This window comes from Triturus cristatus, chromosome 11 (genome assembly GCF_964204655.1).
Source record: "Triturus cristatus chromosome 11, aTriCri1.1, whole genome shotgun sequence".
NCBI classification, from domain to species: Eukaryota; Metazoa; Chordata; class Amphibia; order Caudata; family Salamandridae; genus Triturus; species Triturus cristatus.
The window spans coordinates 839,423,784-839,442,624 of NC_140594.1; the positions used below are offsets into that span (position 1 = coordinate 839,423,784).

General features: G+C 45.7%; 1 protein-coding gene across 4 annotated transcripts in view; it reads left to right on the forward strand.

The window, feature by feature from the left end:
* The window catches only part of LOC146785506 (uncharacterized), a 691,519-nt gene that overhangs the window by 464,798 nt on the left and 207,880 nt on the right, over nt 1-18,841 (forward strand). For all 4 annotated transcript variants that reach the window (XM_085634607.1, XM_085634608.1, XM_085634610.1 and 1 more), the window contains one exon: nt 10,161-10,300. In XM_085634607.1, coding sequence (XP_085490733.1) covers nt 10,161-10,300 — 140 coding nt within the window. The remainder of the gene's footprint in view (nt 1-10,160; nt 10,301-18,841) is intronic.

Genomic DNA, 18,841 nt, shown 5'->3' on the forward strand with positions numbered 1-18,841 from the left:
ATATCGCTATGCACGCTCAGCACAATTTTAATTTTCGCCAGTTTTTATCGCCCGGTTAGCGTGTTATTAACAACGCTCATCACCCAGGCGATGAAAATACAGCGATAGTCAGCGAAATGCTGGAATATCGCTGGAAAACCAGCGATATTCCTGCAGTGATAGGGAATCCCTAGTTGATAGCCCATGATGGCCGTAGCCTGACAATCCACCCCCCTTTACACATATAGCTAAGTCTGGAATTTATCAGACGTTAGCTTACAGCGATAACCGGGGTTAGCGCGGGTTTCAATATCGTTATGGGTGTCAGGGCATGGGCTTGTTAATACCGCGAGTTTTTCCCTGTTGTGTTGCTCGGGAACGCCCTCTTTGCATCTCATTAGCGATGCGTGGCACGGCGTAACTGGAACGGGTGCTAAGACAAGGAAACACGCGCTAGAGTGTCCTTGTGAATACTGCGATGGAATTATTGCCGCTTTTCGGCCGAAAACGGCTGCAAAAGCGGCGGAAATGGGCTTGATAATATGCCCCTTTGCATTTAGTGAAAGCTTTTGCAGCTTCAGGGGAAGCAAAATACCTGCCTGCTTACTTGATGGTTTCCCAAATGATTAACTTTCTTTTGAAGTAGCAATGATTCTTTTAAGGAATAAAGGCTGCCTGAAAAAAATGTTTCCGTTTTGGAAAACAAGGCCCAAATTTATCAAGGACTTGCGCTCGCTACCCTTGAGTAATGCAATGTGATGCAAACCCTGAAACTATGTCACGCAGAGCTCCCCTGCATGGCTCGGCATGGCATAGTAAATCTGGAGTAATGGAAGGCAGTGAATGTCGCTGCCTTGCAGTACTCTGCATGGCAAAGGAATTCCATAGGTGCAGAGGGTGTGGTCTCATACATCCACCAATGATTTTGGAGCATTTTCCTGATTTACTAAGACTAGTAAATCTAGAACTGCATAAAAAATCCAAGGTGAGGCGTAATGAGGAGAAATGTTATTTCCTCTTGATACATGTGCTGCATTCTGCAGCCCAGATAGAAAGAGAAAAAATGCTTCTGGGGATTATTTTTGTGCAGGATGACCTCCCTTCCTGTACATAAACTATCCTCACTGTAACACAGTCACCCATGCACCATGGCCCAAGGGTGCCTGCACTGGCACTTGGCAGCCACAAGTGTGCCAATGCAGAGGGAGTAGGAGTGCATCATATTTTAGTCATTATGGCACATTCCTGCTCTCTCCATTTGATCTAGCCCAGCATAGCAAGTTGTCTTGCTGCGTTGCCGTGCACCAAATGATGACAACTCTGGTCCAAATGCCTTACAGAGGTCTGCTGGGCCTTTCAGCCTTGATTTGAGAGCGAGAATGATTCATCTGCCCTACAGCTATTTGCAGTCATTGCTGTCTATGAGAGCAGTGGAAAATAGTCCTTTGCTCGTCTTGTCACCTCTGATATGTTATCCTCTTTCCCTCTAGAGATAAGGTAAAATAATTTTCTAGTCTACTGCCCACTTCTTTACTGAAATATGAGCCAAAGAAGGAGGCCAGTCTTTGGTGACCGTGGTGCTGGAAGCCCCATCCGTCACTGCACTCTGTGAATGGTTGTCCTCCCATTAGAGACACTCCACTCAGTGGACTGTGGGTATTTCTAGTATTTCTGGACAGGTTTATATCCCAAATGAATGTGACCTCATGTAATGCAACTGGTGCTATGTAAAGCACTCGGATACCCGATTCGGGTGAAGTTCATGCTATCTAAAACTCTGTTAAAAAAAAAATTGTTACCATTAACAGGTTTAAAACTTACAAATTGGATACATCTGAGAAAGGTATTGGCTCCTCCTGTCAGTGGAACACCAGTGATTCTCTTTTTATTCTATATACCTCTCACCCTAAACAATTCCCTTAGCTGTTTTATTTTTCCTGGGATGAGCCTGCTTCATGTATGTCAAATACAAACTATCAACTGAAACATTGGAATAAAATGTGTTGGATATTCATCTGTTGGCCAAAGACTCCGGATAGGCACAGACTGGGATGCTCATGGCATCGAAAATTTAAGTGGAAATTTATTCAACATTTTATAAAGATTTTGCACATTTTTGTTGCATGTATTTGTTGGATATTGTCAGCTCGATGATTCCTCGGGAACGGTTCGATGCCAAAAAGGGCTCCACCTCTCGACAGTCCCAACCCTGAATGCTATAACAGCACAGGTGAGTAGGATGATCAAGCGGGGGAAGGAAAGGAAGGGGACTGCAGGGAGGGAGATCTGTAAGGCAAAACAATATTGGTGAGTACAGATTTATACTAATGATCTCTTATGCTACCTGCTGAATTTTGCGTACCTGTAAAGTAAAATAACTTCCTCGTTTCCAGGTGAGGATTGTATAAAGCCTTGTCTTATTTTTGCAAGGAAGGGGATTGCGCTGGGAAAGGGGTCAACAGAAGAAGCCTTAACACAGTTTTCGTAAGGGGCACAAGTCTTCCTTACATTTGCATTACATATAGCATAACATTTCATGTGTTGTCCTGTACACACCATTCAACCGAGCAGCACCCGCTTCAGGGGAAGAGCAGGTGGCCGCCTCTTGAACCCGCTGTTAGGGATATATAAACAACAATCACCAACTTAATCCTTTTGGTATATGGCCCCAAAAGTTAGTATGCCTTGTGCCTTTTTCCCGTTTATCACTGTACAATATCCTAAATACCTAATGCCCCCCAAATGGGTTTGTAGGTCGACGTGAGCATGGTATATATCCGGGCAGTGCGAGGAGTTAACTGCACTCCCCTATACCGCCGGGCAAACAGATTTACACAAAATGTCTCGAGCAATAAATAACAGTCACAGCCAGGGGCGGAATCCCATTTCCTGTCACAGAGTCTCGAGACGAGTGGTGCAAGCGCACCCTTACCAGTACCAAATGCTGAATCAGGAACAAGCAGCAAGACGCGCTGCTTCCATGAAGAATATTCAGCCCCGAACCCGGCACCGGAGGCTTCTTTAAGCTCCTCCGCTTAAGGGTCACGTGGCACCTTCCCGTGAGGCAACCACAGAACTTCCGCTTTGCCTCATGGGAACTGTAGTTTTCGGGTTCTTCTGACCTCACGCTTCCCACGCCGACCGTCAGAACTCTCCCCGGTCTCCTTCTGGCTACTCCACCACCCCACCACCCACGACCACACACTTTGCAGTGCCCTCGGGGATGGCGGGGAACGGGAGGACCTTCCTTACGGATGCCGGTGAGCTGAGCAGGTGTGTGACAGATATTCTCCTCTCACCAAGTCTTTTAATTATCATTCTTGCGCCTTTCATTTTTCCATCTTTATCCCCTCCTTCTCTATCACCATCCGTGCGCCCTACCTTCATTTCTTTATCTCTACCCTCATCCATTTTCATCCTCCCTCTTTCCCTATTTTCCTTCCCTTTCTTTCCCCAGCTGTCATTTTTCTCCTCACTTGCCTGTTTCTCCCTCCTCTTTCCCACCTTGCTGCCTTTTTCTCGTTTCCATTTATTACCCCCTCTTTTCGTTCACAATACCAGGCATCCATTTGTTCCTCTGTCTGTATAAATCTCACCCTCATTGCCCACAGACTCCTTCAATCACACCTTTCTGAGAATTATTTCTCTCTTTTCATGTTTAGTCGCCAACTCCTTTCACCCTCCTTCCATTATTCGGTATGTTGTTAGCGAAGGCCTTTTGAGTTTATTAAAATTATATATATAATATATTTACTCAAAGGGGATGGAAGTTTTCTTCACCCTTTGGTCTGTCAGTGTATTCCTTACTATTTTGTTCTGCCCCTTCACAGTATGTACAGCATGGGGCACAGGGTCAGCCCACTTCATCCGTTGGTGTACCTCTGTGATTGACAGATGAAGTCTTGCACAACGTGTACTTGCACACAAAAAGTTGTCCCCTTGAACAGTTTTAAAAGACAATCCACAGACATTGAGAAAGACAACATTTGGCAGCCAGCGCCAGATCTATTGCCTTTGCCAATGCTTGTTTCTTCACAGTCTCTACAGATCACAGATAGTACGTGTTGCACCAGGCCGAGTGATGTCTAGACTCCTTGTCACTTGCCGGCTACAACGGGAGCCGTTTCCTACAGAATATGTCGACATTTGCTGTTAAACCTCAAGCTCTCCTCTTATTGAGGATTTAGAATAGATCCTCATATTTTTCAATAAATATAAATTATTTATTTTGAAGATGTAGTGGCACCCATTGCTATCCCTTGTCTTGACTGTAATTCCAAATATATTCCTTCCGCACAGCGTTTCAAGTGTAGGACGATTCCCACTTAAAAATCGAAATAGTGGAGTTTTTAGGAATACCGGGAACGCCATGCATCCTGCTTTCAATCTCTGAAGCACGTTTTTCTTTTTTCCCTCATCTTCACTTCTCAGCACTCTAGTCTGAAATGGATGCCAATTGTACGCAGCGCTGTAAAAAAATACAATCGAAAAACAAAGCAGCACATATTCATTTGGGGCCATATGTAGGTAGCTAAATACCGGTCGGTAACGGCCGAAATTCGGTAAATATCCCGTTACCGACCGGTATTTAGTCAAGTGAGATGTAGGAGGCCAAAAACCAGTTTTCGGTAAATATGACTCGGTAAATACCGAGTCATATTTACCGAATCCTAAAATACCGATTCATATTTACCGAATACATATTTTCCGATTCGGTAAATATGAAGTGGTAAATATGAAGTGGTAAAACGGGAAAAGATATGTAGCTAAAATCGGTAATTAAGAAATCCATGAAATTCGGTAATTAAGAGTCGGTAATTAACACAGATTAAAAGCAGGTGGTAAGCATCAACAGTGCATATAAGCAATCCCAAAATGCAACAGCGTGGACAACATGGCCGCTCTGTATGTCATTGCAAGGCGCCTACGTCTACAGGCAGCAGGTCTGAGGATTTGGAGACGGGAGGAAAGCATTTACAGACAGCGCATCACACTCTTTCAACAGACTGACGCAGAGATACATGAAAGGTACAGGCTACACCCACAAACCATCATGGACCTGATAAGGGACCTGCACCCACTCCTGGACCAGCCAACAAGAAGGGCGCATGCCATACCACCACATGTGCAGGTTCTCTGCAGCCTACATCTACTCGCATCTGGCAGTTACCAGGGGGTGATAGCTGCGGTGGGCGGTGTATCCCAGAGTTGCCTGTCCCGTTTCTTCAGGAAGTTCCTGGATGCCATGATGCAGAGATTGCACCACTACATCAGCTTCCCAAACACACAGGCTGAACTGCAGAAAACTAAAACTGACTTTTATCACATGGCACAGTTCCCCCATGTCATTGGCTGTATTGATGGCACACACATTCCAATCTGCCCACCAGCTGCCACTGAGCACATCTACAGGAACAGAAAGTCCACCCACTCCATCAATGTGCAGGTAATCTGCGATGCAGGGAACATCATCACTGATATTGTTGTGAAGTTTCCTGGGAGCACCCACGACTCTTACATCTTCCAGAACAGTGGGATCTACACACGACTGCTTGCCGGAGAATTTGGAGAAGGATACCTGCTAGGTAAGTAACAGTGACGCTCCATAATACTTAGTGCAAATCATAGTGTATTGAGGCATGTGACTGATGGTTCCCTTTTACTCACCCAGGCGACAGTGCATATGCCGTGCGGTCATTCATCCTCACTCCCTACCTACACCCATCAACCCAGAGTGAGAGACGATATAATGTGGCACACAAATCTACACGCAATGTGGTGGAGCGCACGTTCGGACTATTGAAAAGCAGGTTCCGCTGCCTCCATAAAAGCGGAGGTGCACGCCAGTACACACCCATCCTCTGCTGCAAGATAATTGCCACTTGTGCAATGCTGCACAACCTTGCCACTAAGAGAGGTACAGAGGTCGAAATTACATATATTGAGGACAATGATGATGAGTCTGCACAGCCAGAGGCCAACGCAGCAGGAGTGGCAACAGCAACAGATGGGGGAGTGAGACGGGCAGAGATCACATGCAACTATTTCTGAGTGAGTAAGGGGACACAGCCAGTAGTTGGATGCCATAACGTAGTTTAATCAGGCAGCACTACGCCATAACACAAAGGGACACCTGTTCCATCAACATTGTGTAATAAACATATGTCAGTCTAGGGTTACTTCACCCAATAGTGTCTTTGTTTTTCGTGACGCATTAGTGTTTGCGCCCACGCGCACCAGTGCGGGATGGCATTGAGTGAGCGTCCTCACTGGCTGTGGGACCAGTGGCACCACCTTGCCGCCTGCTGCTCCGACGTGTGTCTGGGACAGGGGGGGTTATGCTGCTCCTGCTGGTCGTGTCTTCGGTGTCCCCAGCATCCACAGCGCCAGTTGTGGCAGACTGGCTGGTGAGCAGCACTTCTAGTGCACTCGTGACCCTCACCATCCCCCTTGACACATCTGTGCTGCAGTGCGCAAGGCCCTCTTGCATCGCCACAGAGCGCCTGCAGAGCAGCGAAGTGGCAGTTGCCAGCCAATTCACTGCCCTTGAGTTCTGATCCTTTTTCTGATGTCCGCTGCGCCGTGCTGCCCTGTCCTCATCATACTTTGAGCACAGCAGCATGATGGACTGGGACATGTCCTGCATGCCCGCTGCCATCTCAGCCATTCCCCCTGCCATGGCGCTGATGCCCTTGTCAATGTTAACAAATGTCTCATTGAGGCCACGCATTTGGCGCTGTACGGACACCATTGCCCTTGCCTGTATGCGTTGAATTTTCACCATGGTGGCCTCAAGCCCTGAGGAGACTCCATGGCCCACCCCTAGGGGAGGTGGACTCTGCGGCCGAGCCCTGCGGCGCCGTCTGCCACCTGTGTGTGCTCCCTCAGAGTCGTAAGGCACACTGGCATGGGTTACATCCAGGGGTACAGTGGACGTTTCCGCCCCCCTCGAGTTTTCAGAGGATGAGTCTGTTACATACAACCTGGCAGCAGCACGCCTCCTCGACCTGTGCACTGCAGGTGGTGAAGATGGTGGTGACACCTGCAGGAGTGGGGATGCTGGCTGGAGTGGCGATGCTGGCTGGAGTGGCGATGCTGGCTGGGGTGGCGATGCTGGCTGTGGTGGTGAGACTGCCTGTGGTGCCGTTCCCTGGCCAGAACTGGTGGTGGCCTTCTCCGCGCTGTCTTTGTGGTGTGCCCTCTCTCCCTTGTCATGGGCAGTTCTGTGCGCAGTAGTGCCTGTGGACAGAAATGCTACATTAGCTAAGTGTACCTGAAGCATAGATTTGCTGCCATGACAATACATTTTTTAAACAGTATCTCAATGTCCTCTGCCTGCTTCTCGCTACTGTGTGTTACATGCCTTGTTAATCTGTGCTAATCGTATCATGTTTGGGCTTTCAGGGACTACATCTCCCATGATGCATTGCTAGCATGCACTAACACCTGTACTGGAGTGGGATTCTCATTGCACATTTGGGGAGTTGGGATAGGGGTAGGGGGGGACACATTGCTGTGCAAGCGTCTTACCTTGTTTGGAGGTGCCTCTGCCGGAGCTGTCAGCGTCCCCAATCCCCACGATGCTTTCTGGCTCAATAGTGGTCTCCACAAGCTCCTCCAGTTCTGTCAGGGCTGGTGCCCTGTTGCGTCCACCTCCTGTCCGGCTGGCCTCTTTTTTCAATTCTGCCACCTTCCTCTTCGTGATGTTACAGATGTCGTACCACCGCTTCTTGAGGACATCAATGTCCGGGGGGTCACTCCCATGGCATTCACCTGTGCCTGGATTCCAAGCCAGATCTTCCGTTTCTCTGACTCAGCCACTTGCAGTGACTGTTTGCCAAAAAGCTTCTGGTGCTGCTTCACAACCTCCTCCACCAGTACCTGCAGCTCCTTTTGGCTGAATTTCAGCTTTCTCTTCCTCTCCCCTCCATCCCTCTCTGTGTCCTGGCTGGCCATTGTTGCAGTTTCCAGGGCTGAATCAGGCAGTTGCTCTGTTCCTCTCCTCTGCACTCCCAGCCTCTCCAGAGTCTGTGGATTGTGTGCACCTGCCTGGGTGTGGCCACTTCCTGGTTGGGTGGGGTTTAGGTTGCACAGGATTGGCTGATTCATCAAGTCATGTGTATTTGAATTACCGAATCGGTAAATACCGATTCGGTAAATACTGATTCGATAAATACCACTTCGGTATTTACCGAATCGGTAAATACCACTTCTGTATTTACCGATTCGGTAAATTCCGATTCATGATTACCGAATATTACTGATTCGGTAATGATTACCGAATGTTTACCTACATATAACTTACCGATTCATAAATACCGATTCGGTAAAATTCGGTATTTATGAATCGGTAAAAATAAATTACCTACAAATGGCCCTTGGTCTGTAATTCAACATAGGTACACAGATTCTCTTTGCCTATCCTCCAAGGTGTTTAGCAGTGTTGCCTGCCATTTTATATACATCACACACGAACTTTGTAAAATAAGTTGATGATAAGTGTAGGTAGCATTTCCAAGTAGTTCGCAAACCAAGAATAACAAAGAATGTAATAGTCTATTTTTTAAAGCAACTCGTATCTACACTAATTTGTGTTTTGTTTGCCTTTTGTTTTTATATACCCATGGTTCATTTGCCACTAAAGCTAAAGGCCATATTTAGGAAGGTTTTGAGTGGCCCTTGTGCCACGCAAGGGGGCGCAAGGGCGATGCAAAACCTAAGTTGGATCTGTCAAGCCACGCAAGGCCTCCTTCTGTGGCCCTGCATGGTTAGATAAATCCAGAGTAACGCAATGCAGTGCAAATCGCTGCGTTGCGGTACTCTGCCCCAGTGAGGCATTCCATGGGTGAAGCGTTGGTGTTCCCACACATTCACACATGCATTTGGCACATTCCCAGATTTACCAACAATGGTAAACTGGGAATGCGTCAAAATTCTACGCCTACACAGGGGAGGCGTAATAAGAAGAAATATGGTTATTTCTCCACGTTTTTCCTCCATTCTGCAGCACACATAGAAAGAGGAAAATGCCTCAGGTGATTGATTGTTTTTCCACAGGAAGGTGTCCCTTCCTGCACAAAACCAATCCTGCTTACAATGCAGGCACCCGTACACCATGGTGCAAGGGTGCCTGCGTTGGCGCTAGGCATCATATTGTGTGCCAGAGCTGGCAAATGACAAGAAAGCACCGTATATTGTTAATAAAAATGCCCCTAAAAGAGTATTTTGTATCCATACATTGTAAAGCAGTACTACTGCAGTGGTGTTCCATGTATGTTTAGCGGTATTGTGTATTTATATTGTGTGATTCACTAACTGAAGCATTATTGAGTGCGTATGCATAGCTTTAACCCATGTATATGAAGCAGTACTCTATGTATGTGTAGCTGTATTGTACATCTGTATTGTGGGATCCGGTATAACTGAAGTATTTATGAGTGTATGTGCAGAGTTTAAAGCCATACATCTGAAGCCATATCTAGAGTATGTGTGCAATATTGTATATATGCTCAGCTTTAAGCCGTAGAGTTATAGTGTTACTCTACGTATGTATAGCAATATTGTGCACCTGTAAAGAATGCTGTGGTGTAACCGAAACAGTATTGTGTGTATACGCACGGCTTCCAGCCGTATATCTGAAGTACTATTCTATGCATGTGTAATCTGAAGCAGAGTACTTGAATTTTTTTTAACTTTGTACAGTAATATTGTTTTTCTTTGCAATGGAATGTAGTATAGGTTAAGCAGTATCCATTATGTGTGCTGTATGATGTAGTGTAGCTATGTATTAGATCTGTGTTGCAAGATGCTGTTTAATTGAAGTGGCAATGTGTATCTGTGGCATATTTGGCAGCATAAGTGAAGTGGCACTGTGTATTTGTGCGGTAGATGCTGTAATGTTCGTATATTGTTCGGTATAACTTGGTATTATTGCATGCCTGTGGCATATAGTATAGCATAATGCAATGTCAGTTTCTCTGCTTTCCTATCACATGCTTCTTCGACTGGGACTGACCTAGGGTGGGTTCCAGAAGGAAATCCATGTATTCTGACTGCTTGGAAGCATGAATGTCCAACTCGTCCCATCTGTACTGGATGGGTGCCAGTCATTGTCTATGATGCAACTGTGAATAACGTTGGAACGGAGATCTGGCTGACAGCAATGGTATTTGCTTTTTCAGTAATTGCCGATGGTGCTTTTGATAAGACTACCCTACCAGATGATGTCGGACTTGATGAAGACTTGTATGATGACTTCAGAGGCTCCAGTCACCGCTATGGACACGCTGGAGGTGGAGGAGAACAACTCGCCATTAACGAGGTACCTTAGTTCAAAAACATGGCACAGGTCCTAAAAATTGTGGGTTGACTAATTAGCACAAGCAATATACAATGCTGTCACTTGACTCCTGTATCACAGGATCGAGTAGGTAATACCTCGGGGCCAGGATCCTTGATAACTGTTTGACTACAGGACTGCCCATTTCCTGCACTCGTGGGAGGCGTGTGGTCCGCCATAATTTGGTTGGACATATGCTTGAGTGAACGCCGGACTAAGGATAAGTATATCCATACAGCGTAATTTTGGATTATTGGATTCTATTGAATTGTTTCCATTGTGTTTACATTTCTAGGGAGGGAATTTGCACTTTTGGTTTGCCCTGAACAAAGCCATGGACCCACAGGGCCGATCATTGGCTGAAACATGTTGGCAAGTACTTTAGGGTCATAGGACCGTTGTATCCTGGGAACACCCTTCTGTTGTTTTTCAATAGCCACCATTACTCCATATTAAAGGGATACCTGGAGTTTCTGGAGTTATTTTAATCTTTAACCCCCCCTGGCCTTTTCTCATAAGCGCTCACTGAAATACGGTTGAGCCCACCCTGGCCTTTAGGAGCCAGGGTGAGCCCGATAAAGAAGCATTACACTATTAGAGTGTGTGAGGGTTACTATACAAAGAGGTACTGCTCCCAATAGTGGTAGTAGCAGATGATTAGATCACCTTCTGATAGAGAACTGTGCCTACACCTAGTCTACTAGTCTCTACTGGGTTAGATACTTTGTGGTTATTGCATTTGTAACCTCCCATGGCGACTGGCCCTTTTACTTCTGTTGTGACAGGGTATGTCTTATTTAGTCTGTAAGCACTATTTTCTTTAATGAGTTTCTCCTACTGCAGGCAGGACATGCTTTCCTGGCCATGCATGCTTTCACTTTCAAGCAGCCCTGGACAATGGTGACCACTTCTTTGAAGGGTGATAGGTCATGCATTTACAAGAGTTTGAACTATTGCCATTGTAAATGACAATAGCTTAAACTCTCGTAAATGCAAAACCTATTGCATTGCAAATGCTTGTTTCTCAAAGGAATTACTATTGTTCCCTTTATGGCATGCCATGACCACCTCTGTTGACAGTTACTCAAGCTATCTCAAAACAAAGCCTGCAACTTCAGTGGTGACTCTAAACAATTTGAAAAGGTGCAGCATTAAGGTGGAATTGTGTGGTGTACTTGCATTCAAAATCTATTTTGAAGAAGTTGGTAGATATGTGCTTGACTTGATGGTTGTTACTTAGTAGGTGGCTGATCTGCTCCAAACAACATACAAACGATGATGGGAGGCTGCTTGCAACAAGTCCAACCACTGGCGATAGCTCAGGGTAGCACACCAACCCACTGTTCTTTTGCTCACCATGCCACCAGAGTTTGGGCCCAGCCATATGTAAATCAGTCTTGACCCTACTCCTCATGTGAACAGTCCAGTCCATACTGCCAAGCCAGGTTCTCCCTGAACCAACACACAAGCAACCCAGGGCCGGTTTCACCATAGTTATTGGCTCATCAGCCAGGTACAGCTTGGTTCCAGTGACACAGTGAGCACTGGACCCACATCTGGGCATACCCATGCCACTTAGGGCGGTACATGAAACACACAAAAGGTGATGAGAGCCTGCTTGCAAGCAACCCAGGACTGGTTTCACCTCATCAGCAGGGCACAGAAGAGCCCCAACCAGGGCGAAGCTGGTTTTGTGTTACTTATGTTCTGGTTCAAGGAGGACCTGGCCTGGCAGTTCAGACTGGATTGTTCCTGTTGGAGCAGGGCCAACACTGATTAGCATATGCCTGGGTCCAAACTGAGGTGGCATGGTGATCAAAAGAACAGTGGTTTGGAATGCATCCCGATCAATTGCCAGTGGTTAGACTTATTGCAAGCCCCCGCTGATCACTTTTGTGTGCTTGCTGCTCCAAATAACTCCAACTCATATAGCCACAGCTGTATGAGTAAAACTCTTTAATACCTGAAAAACTAAACAATCTGCACCACTTCAAAATGCCTCCAAACCTTTTCTTTGCTGTTTTTCGAGAATTAAACGGTCATGTTTAATCTTGTGGGTCCTCCAGCTTAGGATGACTTATTAACAATACAAGAACAACTTTGGCACCACTACTAGAGCGGATGATGCGGAAAAATGCATCTTTAGTAAGGGTGGCACAAATCCTTGCAGTCAAATCCTTGCACTTGCCTTGGGTGGTAAAGGGGTAGTCAGAAGTAAGAGATAAGGAGATAATAGAGGAGCAATTGGAGCAATAGAAGGGGGTGAGGAAAGAAGATAAAAACGAGAGGAGAGTGTGAGAGAAGGGTGGGAGAGAAGAAGGTAAGAAAGAGAGTTGCAAGAAAGGAATCCATAGAGTGGAGGGTACAGGGAGAGTGTGAAAAAATAGATGGTGGTGAAACGAAAGCATGATAGGAATATAGGAATTACTGAGATGAGACAAATGGAGAAGCAAGAGGCAAGGTGATGAGCATATGAGTGAAAGAGAGGAAGAGAGACAGAGAAAGGATGAGTGAGAAGGAGTGATAGGAGGCAAAGAGAGAGAAAGAGAGTGATATTTTGTCCTGAAAGGGTCCCTCTGAGCGTGGGGCTCACCTCTACCTCTAGCCTCTCACGCACTGATGAGGGAAGGTCTCTCTAGTGGAATTTCAATGGCTCCAGCCTGTCAGATCTATGGTTCAATAACAACATGTGCATTTGTGTGCATCTCAGGAGAATAGGTATGGCTGCTGCACCTACCTTTTGATGTACCCTGATTCAGCATATATCTACACGGGTCCCAATACTGTTGACTGATGATGTCATCATTAGTCAGGGATAAAGTACCTTGGCAAAACTATCTGGAAAGTTAGGTACTGGCTTCCTAGACTAGGGTCAAGACTTAGTCAATCTAATCCTTTCGTGACATGCAACATAAACTGCTACCCCAGTAATGACATTTTCTTGACCTGCAGCACAGTGGTGTTAGTACATCTCCATTCTACTGCCTACAATGGGTCTGTGGAGCTGCTAAGCTTGGGCACATTATAATGTTGACTAGTTATTCATTGGTGTCTTCTGCCTGAATGTCTGAAGACAAAAATAAATTGATAAGACTGGAAATCTGGAAATTAGTATAACAGCAGAGCTGAGGAACTGCCATGACGAAAAACAACTATAGACAAAAAAAATATGTTAGAGAAAGAGACGCAAATAGACTGAGCAGGTGGCAAAGGGAAAGATACTAAAGAAAACGTAAGGCGAGGTAAAAAGGAAAGATGGGGAGAAAGGAGTGAAGAGTGGATGGAGGAAACGAAAGAAGGAAAAGTGAAAAGAAGGAGGGATAATGGAAGGAAGCAAGGTATGAAAGGGAGCAATTGGGAGTGGATGGAAGAGTGAAGCATAGATTGAAAGGCGAAAGAGTGGATGGAATGAAAGGGTGAAAGTATGGATGGAAGTAATTTATCTACTTCCCTCTTCAAATAAATTTCTCTGCAGAGTGTGCGCACAAGCAGTGGAATAGTGACACGCTGCACACCCAACTACCAGACAGCTTGGCAGATTACAAATGGTGTCAGCAGCTTATGTCCAGAGTGTAAACGACCCATCTCTTTTAAGTCTCAGAAGTGCCTTTGAGGCATGGAAGTTAAGACTCTACCTCCTCACAAATATCTGATTGGTCCAGGCACGGCCGGTTCAGGTAAGAGTGTTGGAGTGGGCGGGAGGGGAGTCAACAGATGACGGAATAGGGAAAATAAAATTTAAAAATAAATAAAACCACTTTCTTGCGGTCGCCACATCGCCGACTCTGCGAAGCGCGAGCGCAAGGTAAGCGGATGTATTAATTTTTTTATTTTATTTTCCCTATTCCGTCGTCTGTTGAATCCTCCCGCCGCCTCACTGCTCTTACCTGAACCGGCCGCGCTTGGATTGGTCACCATGACTGCCATGCTACCATGCAGACAGGAAGGAGAAGTTAGTCAGATAGTAATGCCTCCTGGATAGGTACGCAAGTTACTAGATTTTTTATGAGATGCCAAAAAGCTTGAAACTGGCGAGGTAGAGCTTTATCCAGAGCTTCGGTCTCAAGAATAGCAAAATGTCGCTGTGACAATATAATTCACAAAGAGCCCCAAGGAAGTTAAAGGTCATGTTGAAAAATCAAGTAATAATAAGCAATGACCCAACTCATCAGGATTCTATTCCAGTATAGGCAAACCCTAAAGAACCAATATAGCTGGCTAATTAACAAATTCACTAAATCCAATTTATATCCAGAAGCTCAGTAACCCAAGAAGGGGTTCCATATTGCTGGGAATTATGGTCCAATCAGCAGAGAAAACCTCCAGAAAACAAACACGGTTCAGAGTCAATAACCCTGCTCCATCAAAATAAATTAAAGATATTGATTCGAATTTAAAGGCTGCACAACTGTTGTAAAAAACAGATTTACTCCTGTCCTGGTTCTTTATATAGTGCACTAAAATGAAGTACACTGAGCAGAAAGTCCAGTGAGTCCCAGATTGGTATACAGAGGCAAAAGCAGATAATGCTAACAATCTTTTTGTGGCAGTGTGGGTGAGCAGTTAGGCTTATCAGAGGGTAGTGCTAAGCATTTGCTCTACTCACAGAGGCAATAAATGAGACACACTCACAGAATATTTTGAGACCAATTTGCAAAAATAACACTAATTTTATATAATTTTTCAGACCAAGAACTTCGTTCACAGGTAAGTAATTATTTTGTTATGAATTTTCAAAGTTTGGAAAATTGCCCACAGTTGTACACAATTACACACAATGAATTCCTATGGGAGAAAAACACACAAATGTATAGAAAACCACTGTTTAGGTGGTTCTCGGGGTTCACCTACTGGTTTAAGGGTAGTAGAAAGCCCAGGTCCAATGCTCCACCAGCAGATTGTCAGGAGCGTGCTGGATTCAGCCGGGAGCAGGGTGCTGGACTTATTGGTAGCAGGTACGCTACAAAGAAGGTGGGGCCATCTCTAAACAGGCTGCACAAGGGATCCCAAACAAGGGATCTGGTCCCAAGGACCTCAGGAGCACGGGAGCACAGCTGGCTCTTCGGTACCCAGGCCGGGCGGGCTGGGTGGTGAGCAGGTTGATCAGCCGGGCTCTGTGCGTCAAGATGGTTTTCACAGTCAGGGGCAACTTGGTTGCAAGGATGATTTCAGGACAGCTGGGCACCTCTCGAAGTGGAGTCTCAGGGATTCTGACATCCCTCGATGGGTGCCTGCTTTCTGAGCAGTTGGAGTATGGATTGGACTCTTCGCCCCGGTGTAGGTTGCAGGGAGTCTGGTGTCCTGGGTATTGCGTCGGCACAGCTCCGGTAGGTCCTGGTGTCTTCATACTCAGTGAGGAGACAAATCTGACCATCCGAAGCTGGTGTATCTCTTCTGGTTTGGTTGCTGCGTCAGCATCTCCAGGGAGTGCCATACTCAGTGGGTTCTGTGCCTACAGTCAGCAAAGGGAGTTGTCCCTTTACTCCAAGGGAGCTCTTTGGCGAAGGTCTTGAGGTCTTCTGGGGTTTTTAGAGGCCTCAGAGTAGCAGGACGAGACGGCACACCACAATGGTCGAGTCTTGAAGCAGCAGGCAGGGTTTCAAACCAAAATTCTGCAGTAGGTTTAACCATCCACCACTTTGGCCCTTAATTAGACTGTCTAATATGGGAACTAGACTATTAAATCCTGTCACCCCAATATCAGGTCAGACGTCAGTCTTGCCCCCATGCATTGTCCTCCTTACCCCAGATCTTAGGGATCAAAAAGGCAATGCACAATAGAAAATACATATTCTGCAGTTTCCACTCATTTTCTGTCTCCCATTTCCCCCCCCCCACCTGTGTTGTCAATGGGTGTTAAATTATGTATGATGTCACTCTGAGGCTCAACTAGTGGCAAATTTCGGGGGGGGGGGATATAATAACAATTTCAGGGAGGGTGGGGGTCTATTCTTCCAGCAATAGGCAGAGTGGAGATGCAGGGGCTGCAAGAAGGGGTGAAAAACAACAAAGCCTCGTTAACAAGTAAATTATCTTTTATAGACCAGTGAAGTACTCGGGTGCAGCTGCAATAAGACAGACGCCAGACCAGCCAGCCCACAGCAGCTCAAAAACTGTCTGTGTGTGTGCCCGGGAAGCTGTCTCAGCATGGGCTGAGACACACGACGGGGGGACGGGGGGGGGACCTGAAGCCTTTTGAGCCCTATGGGTGTTGCGCGCCTGATGTCACTTCCCTTCCCCTCGCCTTGGTGCATCGATGCCCATGGGTTCAGTCAATGACCAGTTTGAGAATCCTTCATGATCCAAGCGTGGGAGTGGGGCAGAGGTGTGCATATTTTTAAAGGGAGGGGAATGGTTTTCTTTGACACTGTTTAAAATGTTAGCATAGTCCATTAACGTTTTCAACATCTGTATAGGTCGCATTGACCTAGCATTACTTGAACTATATTTCTGCAGGGAAACACCGTGTAATAAGACTAAAAAAGCATACAGACTAGCTAGCTGGATTAACGAACGCGGACTTAATTTAAATTTAAAAAAAACATTCAGTAGACTCAGAGATTATGCATTGTATTTCACTTTCTTTATATAAAAGCAGTTATTTGAGCTAAAAATTAATCTTGTGTGTGCTGTGCGTTAGTTTTTTTAAAGTTTCCCATTAATTTCTCAGAGTAAGTCTGTGACATGATCCAAGCATCTAAAATTCTCAGACGGCTTCCCACACATCACTCGGCATCCAGAGTGAGAGAGCAGGGACTGAGTTATTTGTATAGAGCCAAGTGTGCATTCCTACATTAATTAAAATTAGAAGAGGAATTTTCAGGGAACATGGAAACATTTCAAGATATTATTTTAAAAAAGACATTGTCTCACCTAGTTTTAAGCAGCGTAGAAATTCGAAAATATGTCCCCTGTCGAATGTGGTGAGGGCTGGGGCCTCTAAGTCTCCAATATGTACAGATATATTCATATGTGGAGGGGCAGTGGAAATTCCTTATCCTCCGCCCCCAAGGTTAGGAGCGTCGCTACACGTTACGCCTCTGGTTTGAATTCTCACCATCCTCGAACACCACCCTCTGATTTGAAGAACAATCTCAGATCAAAAACCTTTGCTAGCTATCTAGGGCCTCATTTACATAAAAATGACGCAGCACTGCGCTGCAAGCTTTTTTGTTACGCCGAGCAGCGTCATTTTAAAAGCACAGGGATACGTCGTATTAACAACAATACAAGGCATCTGTGTGCTTTCCCCTGTGATGGCACACAATTGGCTGCCATACGCCTGCACAGGCACCCTTGTGTCATGTTGCCAGGCTGCCTGCGTTGCAGGGATGCTTGTTTTTGTGCAGGGACACCTTCCTGCACAAAAACAATAATTGATGGCATTTTCCTCTTTCCATGCATGCTGCAGAATGCAGCACGAATAGAAAGAAGAAAAAAACAAGGCGAAATAAAAGTATCTATCCTCGTCGTGACACTCTTACATCTCCCCTGGGGAGGGAGGCATAGGATTGTGACGCATTCCCAGCTCTACAAAACTTTGTAAATCTGGGCTCATTGATGTTGCATGCACAACACCCACAGCAACACCCATGGAATGCCCCTTTCAGGCAGAGTAATGTGTGAAAGGTGCCCATATTTACAAGGTCATGAAAAGTCACGCAGGGTGACTTTACATGGCCTTGTAAATAAGGGGAAGGCACACTGCGCCGCCGGTACATCAAAAAAAGTAATGCACCACTGGCGCAATGAGCTTATAAGTGAGGCCCTCATGTTCTGCGTTATCCTATATTACGTCTTGGAAGTGACCAAGCTTTTGTCACTGCATATGCATAGTATAACCGTTTCTCAATAAAGGAAAGGGCTGGTGGAAACTGGATGAATAGCAATAACTTTTTATGTTACATGTTCTACTACAGTAAGCCCTGTCTGCAAATATCAGGTGTTAGTATTACCAAAATGACTGGCATTCAGGAGGATGAATTGGCTCCATAAATTACAGATGACTCAGATAACAGGTGTGTGCTAAAGTCGCTCAGTTACTAAATAGGATTACCATGCAGTATATTTGCTATTGAGCATTAACTGAGAAAACGTGCAAGCAAAGGTTTCAAAAATTAGACAACGCTACTCAGTTAGATGGGGCAGCAGTCTCCTGATCCATACAGTGAAAAGTGTCTCAATTCTCAGTGGCATTTGGGGACATATTTATCATTTAGTTGTTTTGCACTTGCACCACGCAACTGGCTGCACGTGCCACACAACTACTAAGTGCAATTTATCAAGCCACGCAAGGCCACCTTACGTGGCCCTGAGTGAATTGATACATCCAGTGTAACGCAATGCAGCGCAAATCCCTGCATTGCGTTACTCTGCCCAAGGGAAGCGTTCCATGGATGGTGTGTGTGCGTTCCCAAGTAACAACAATGGATTTTGACGGATTCCCAGATTTACCACAAGTAGTAGACCTAGGAATGCGCCAAAACTGCTACGCCTACCCAGGTAAGGCGTAACAAGGAGAAA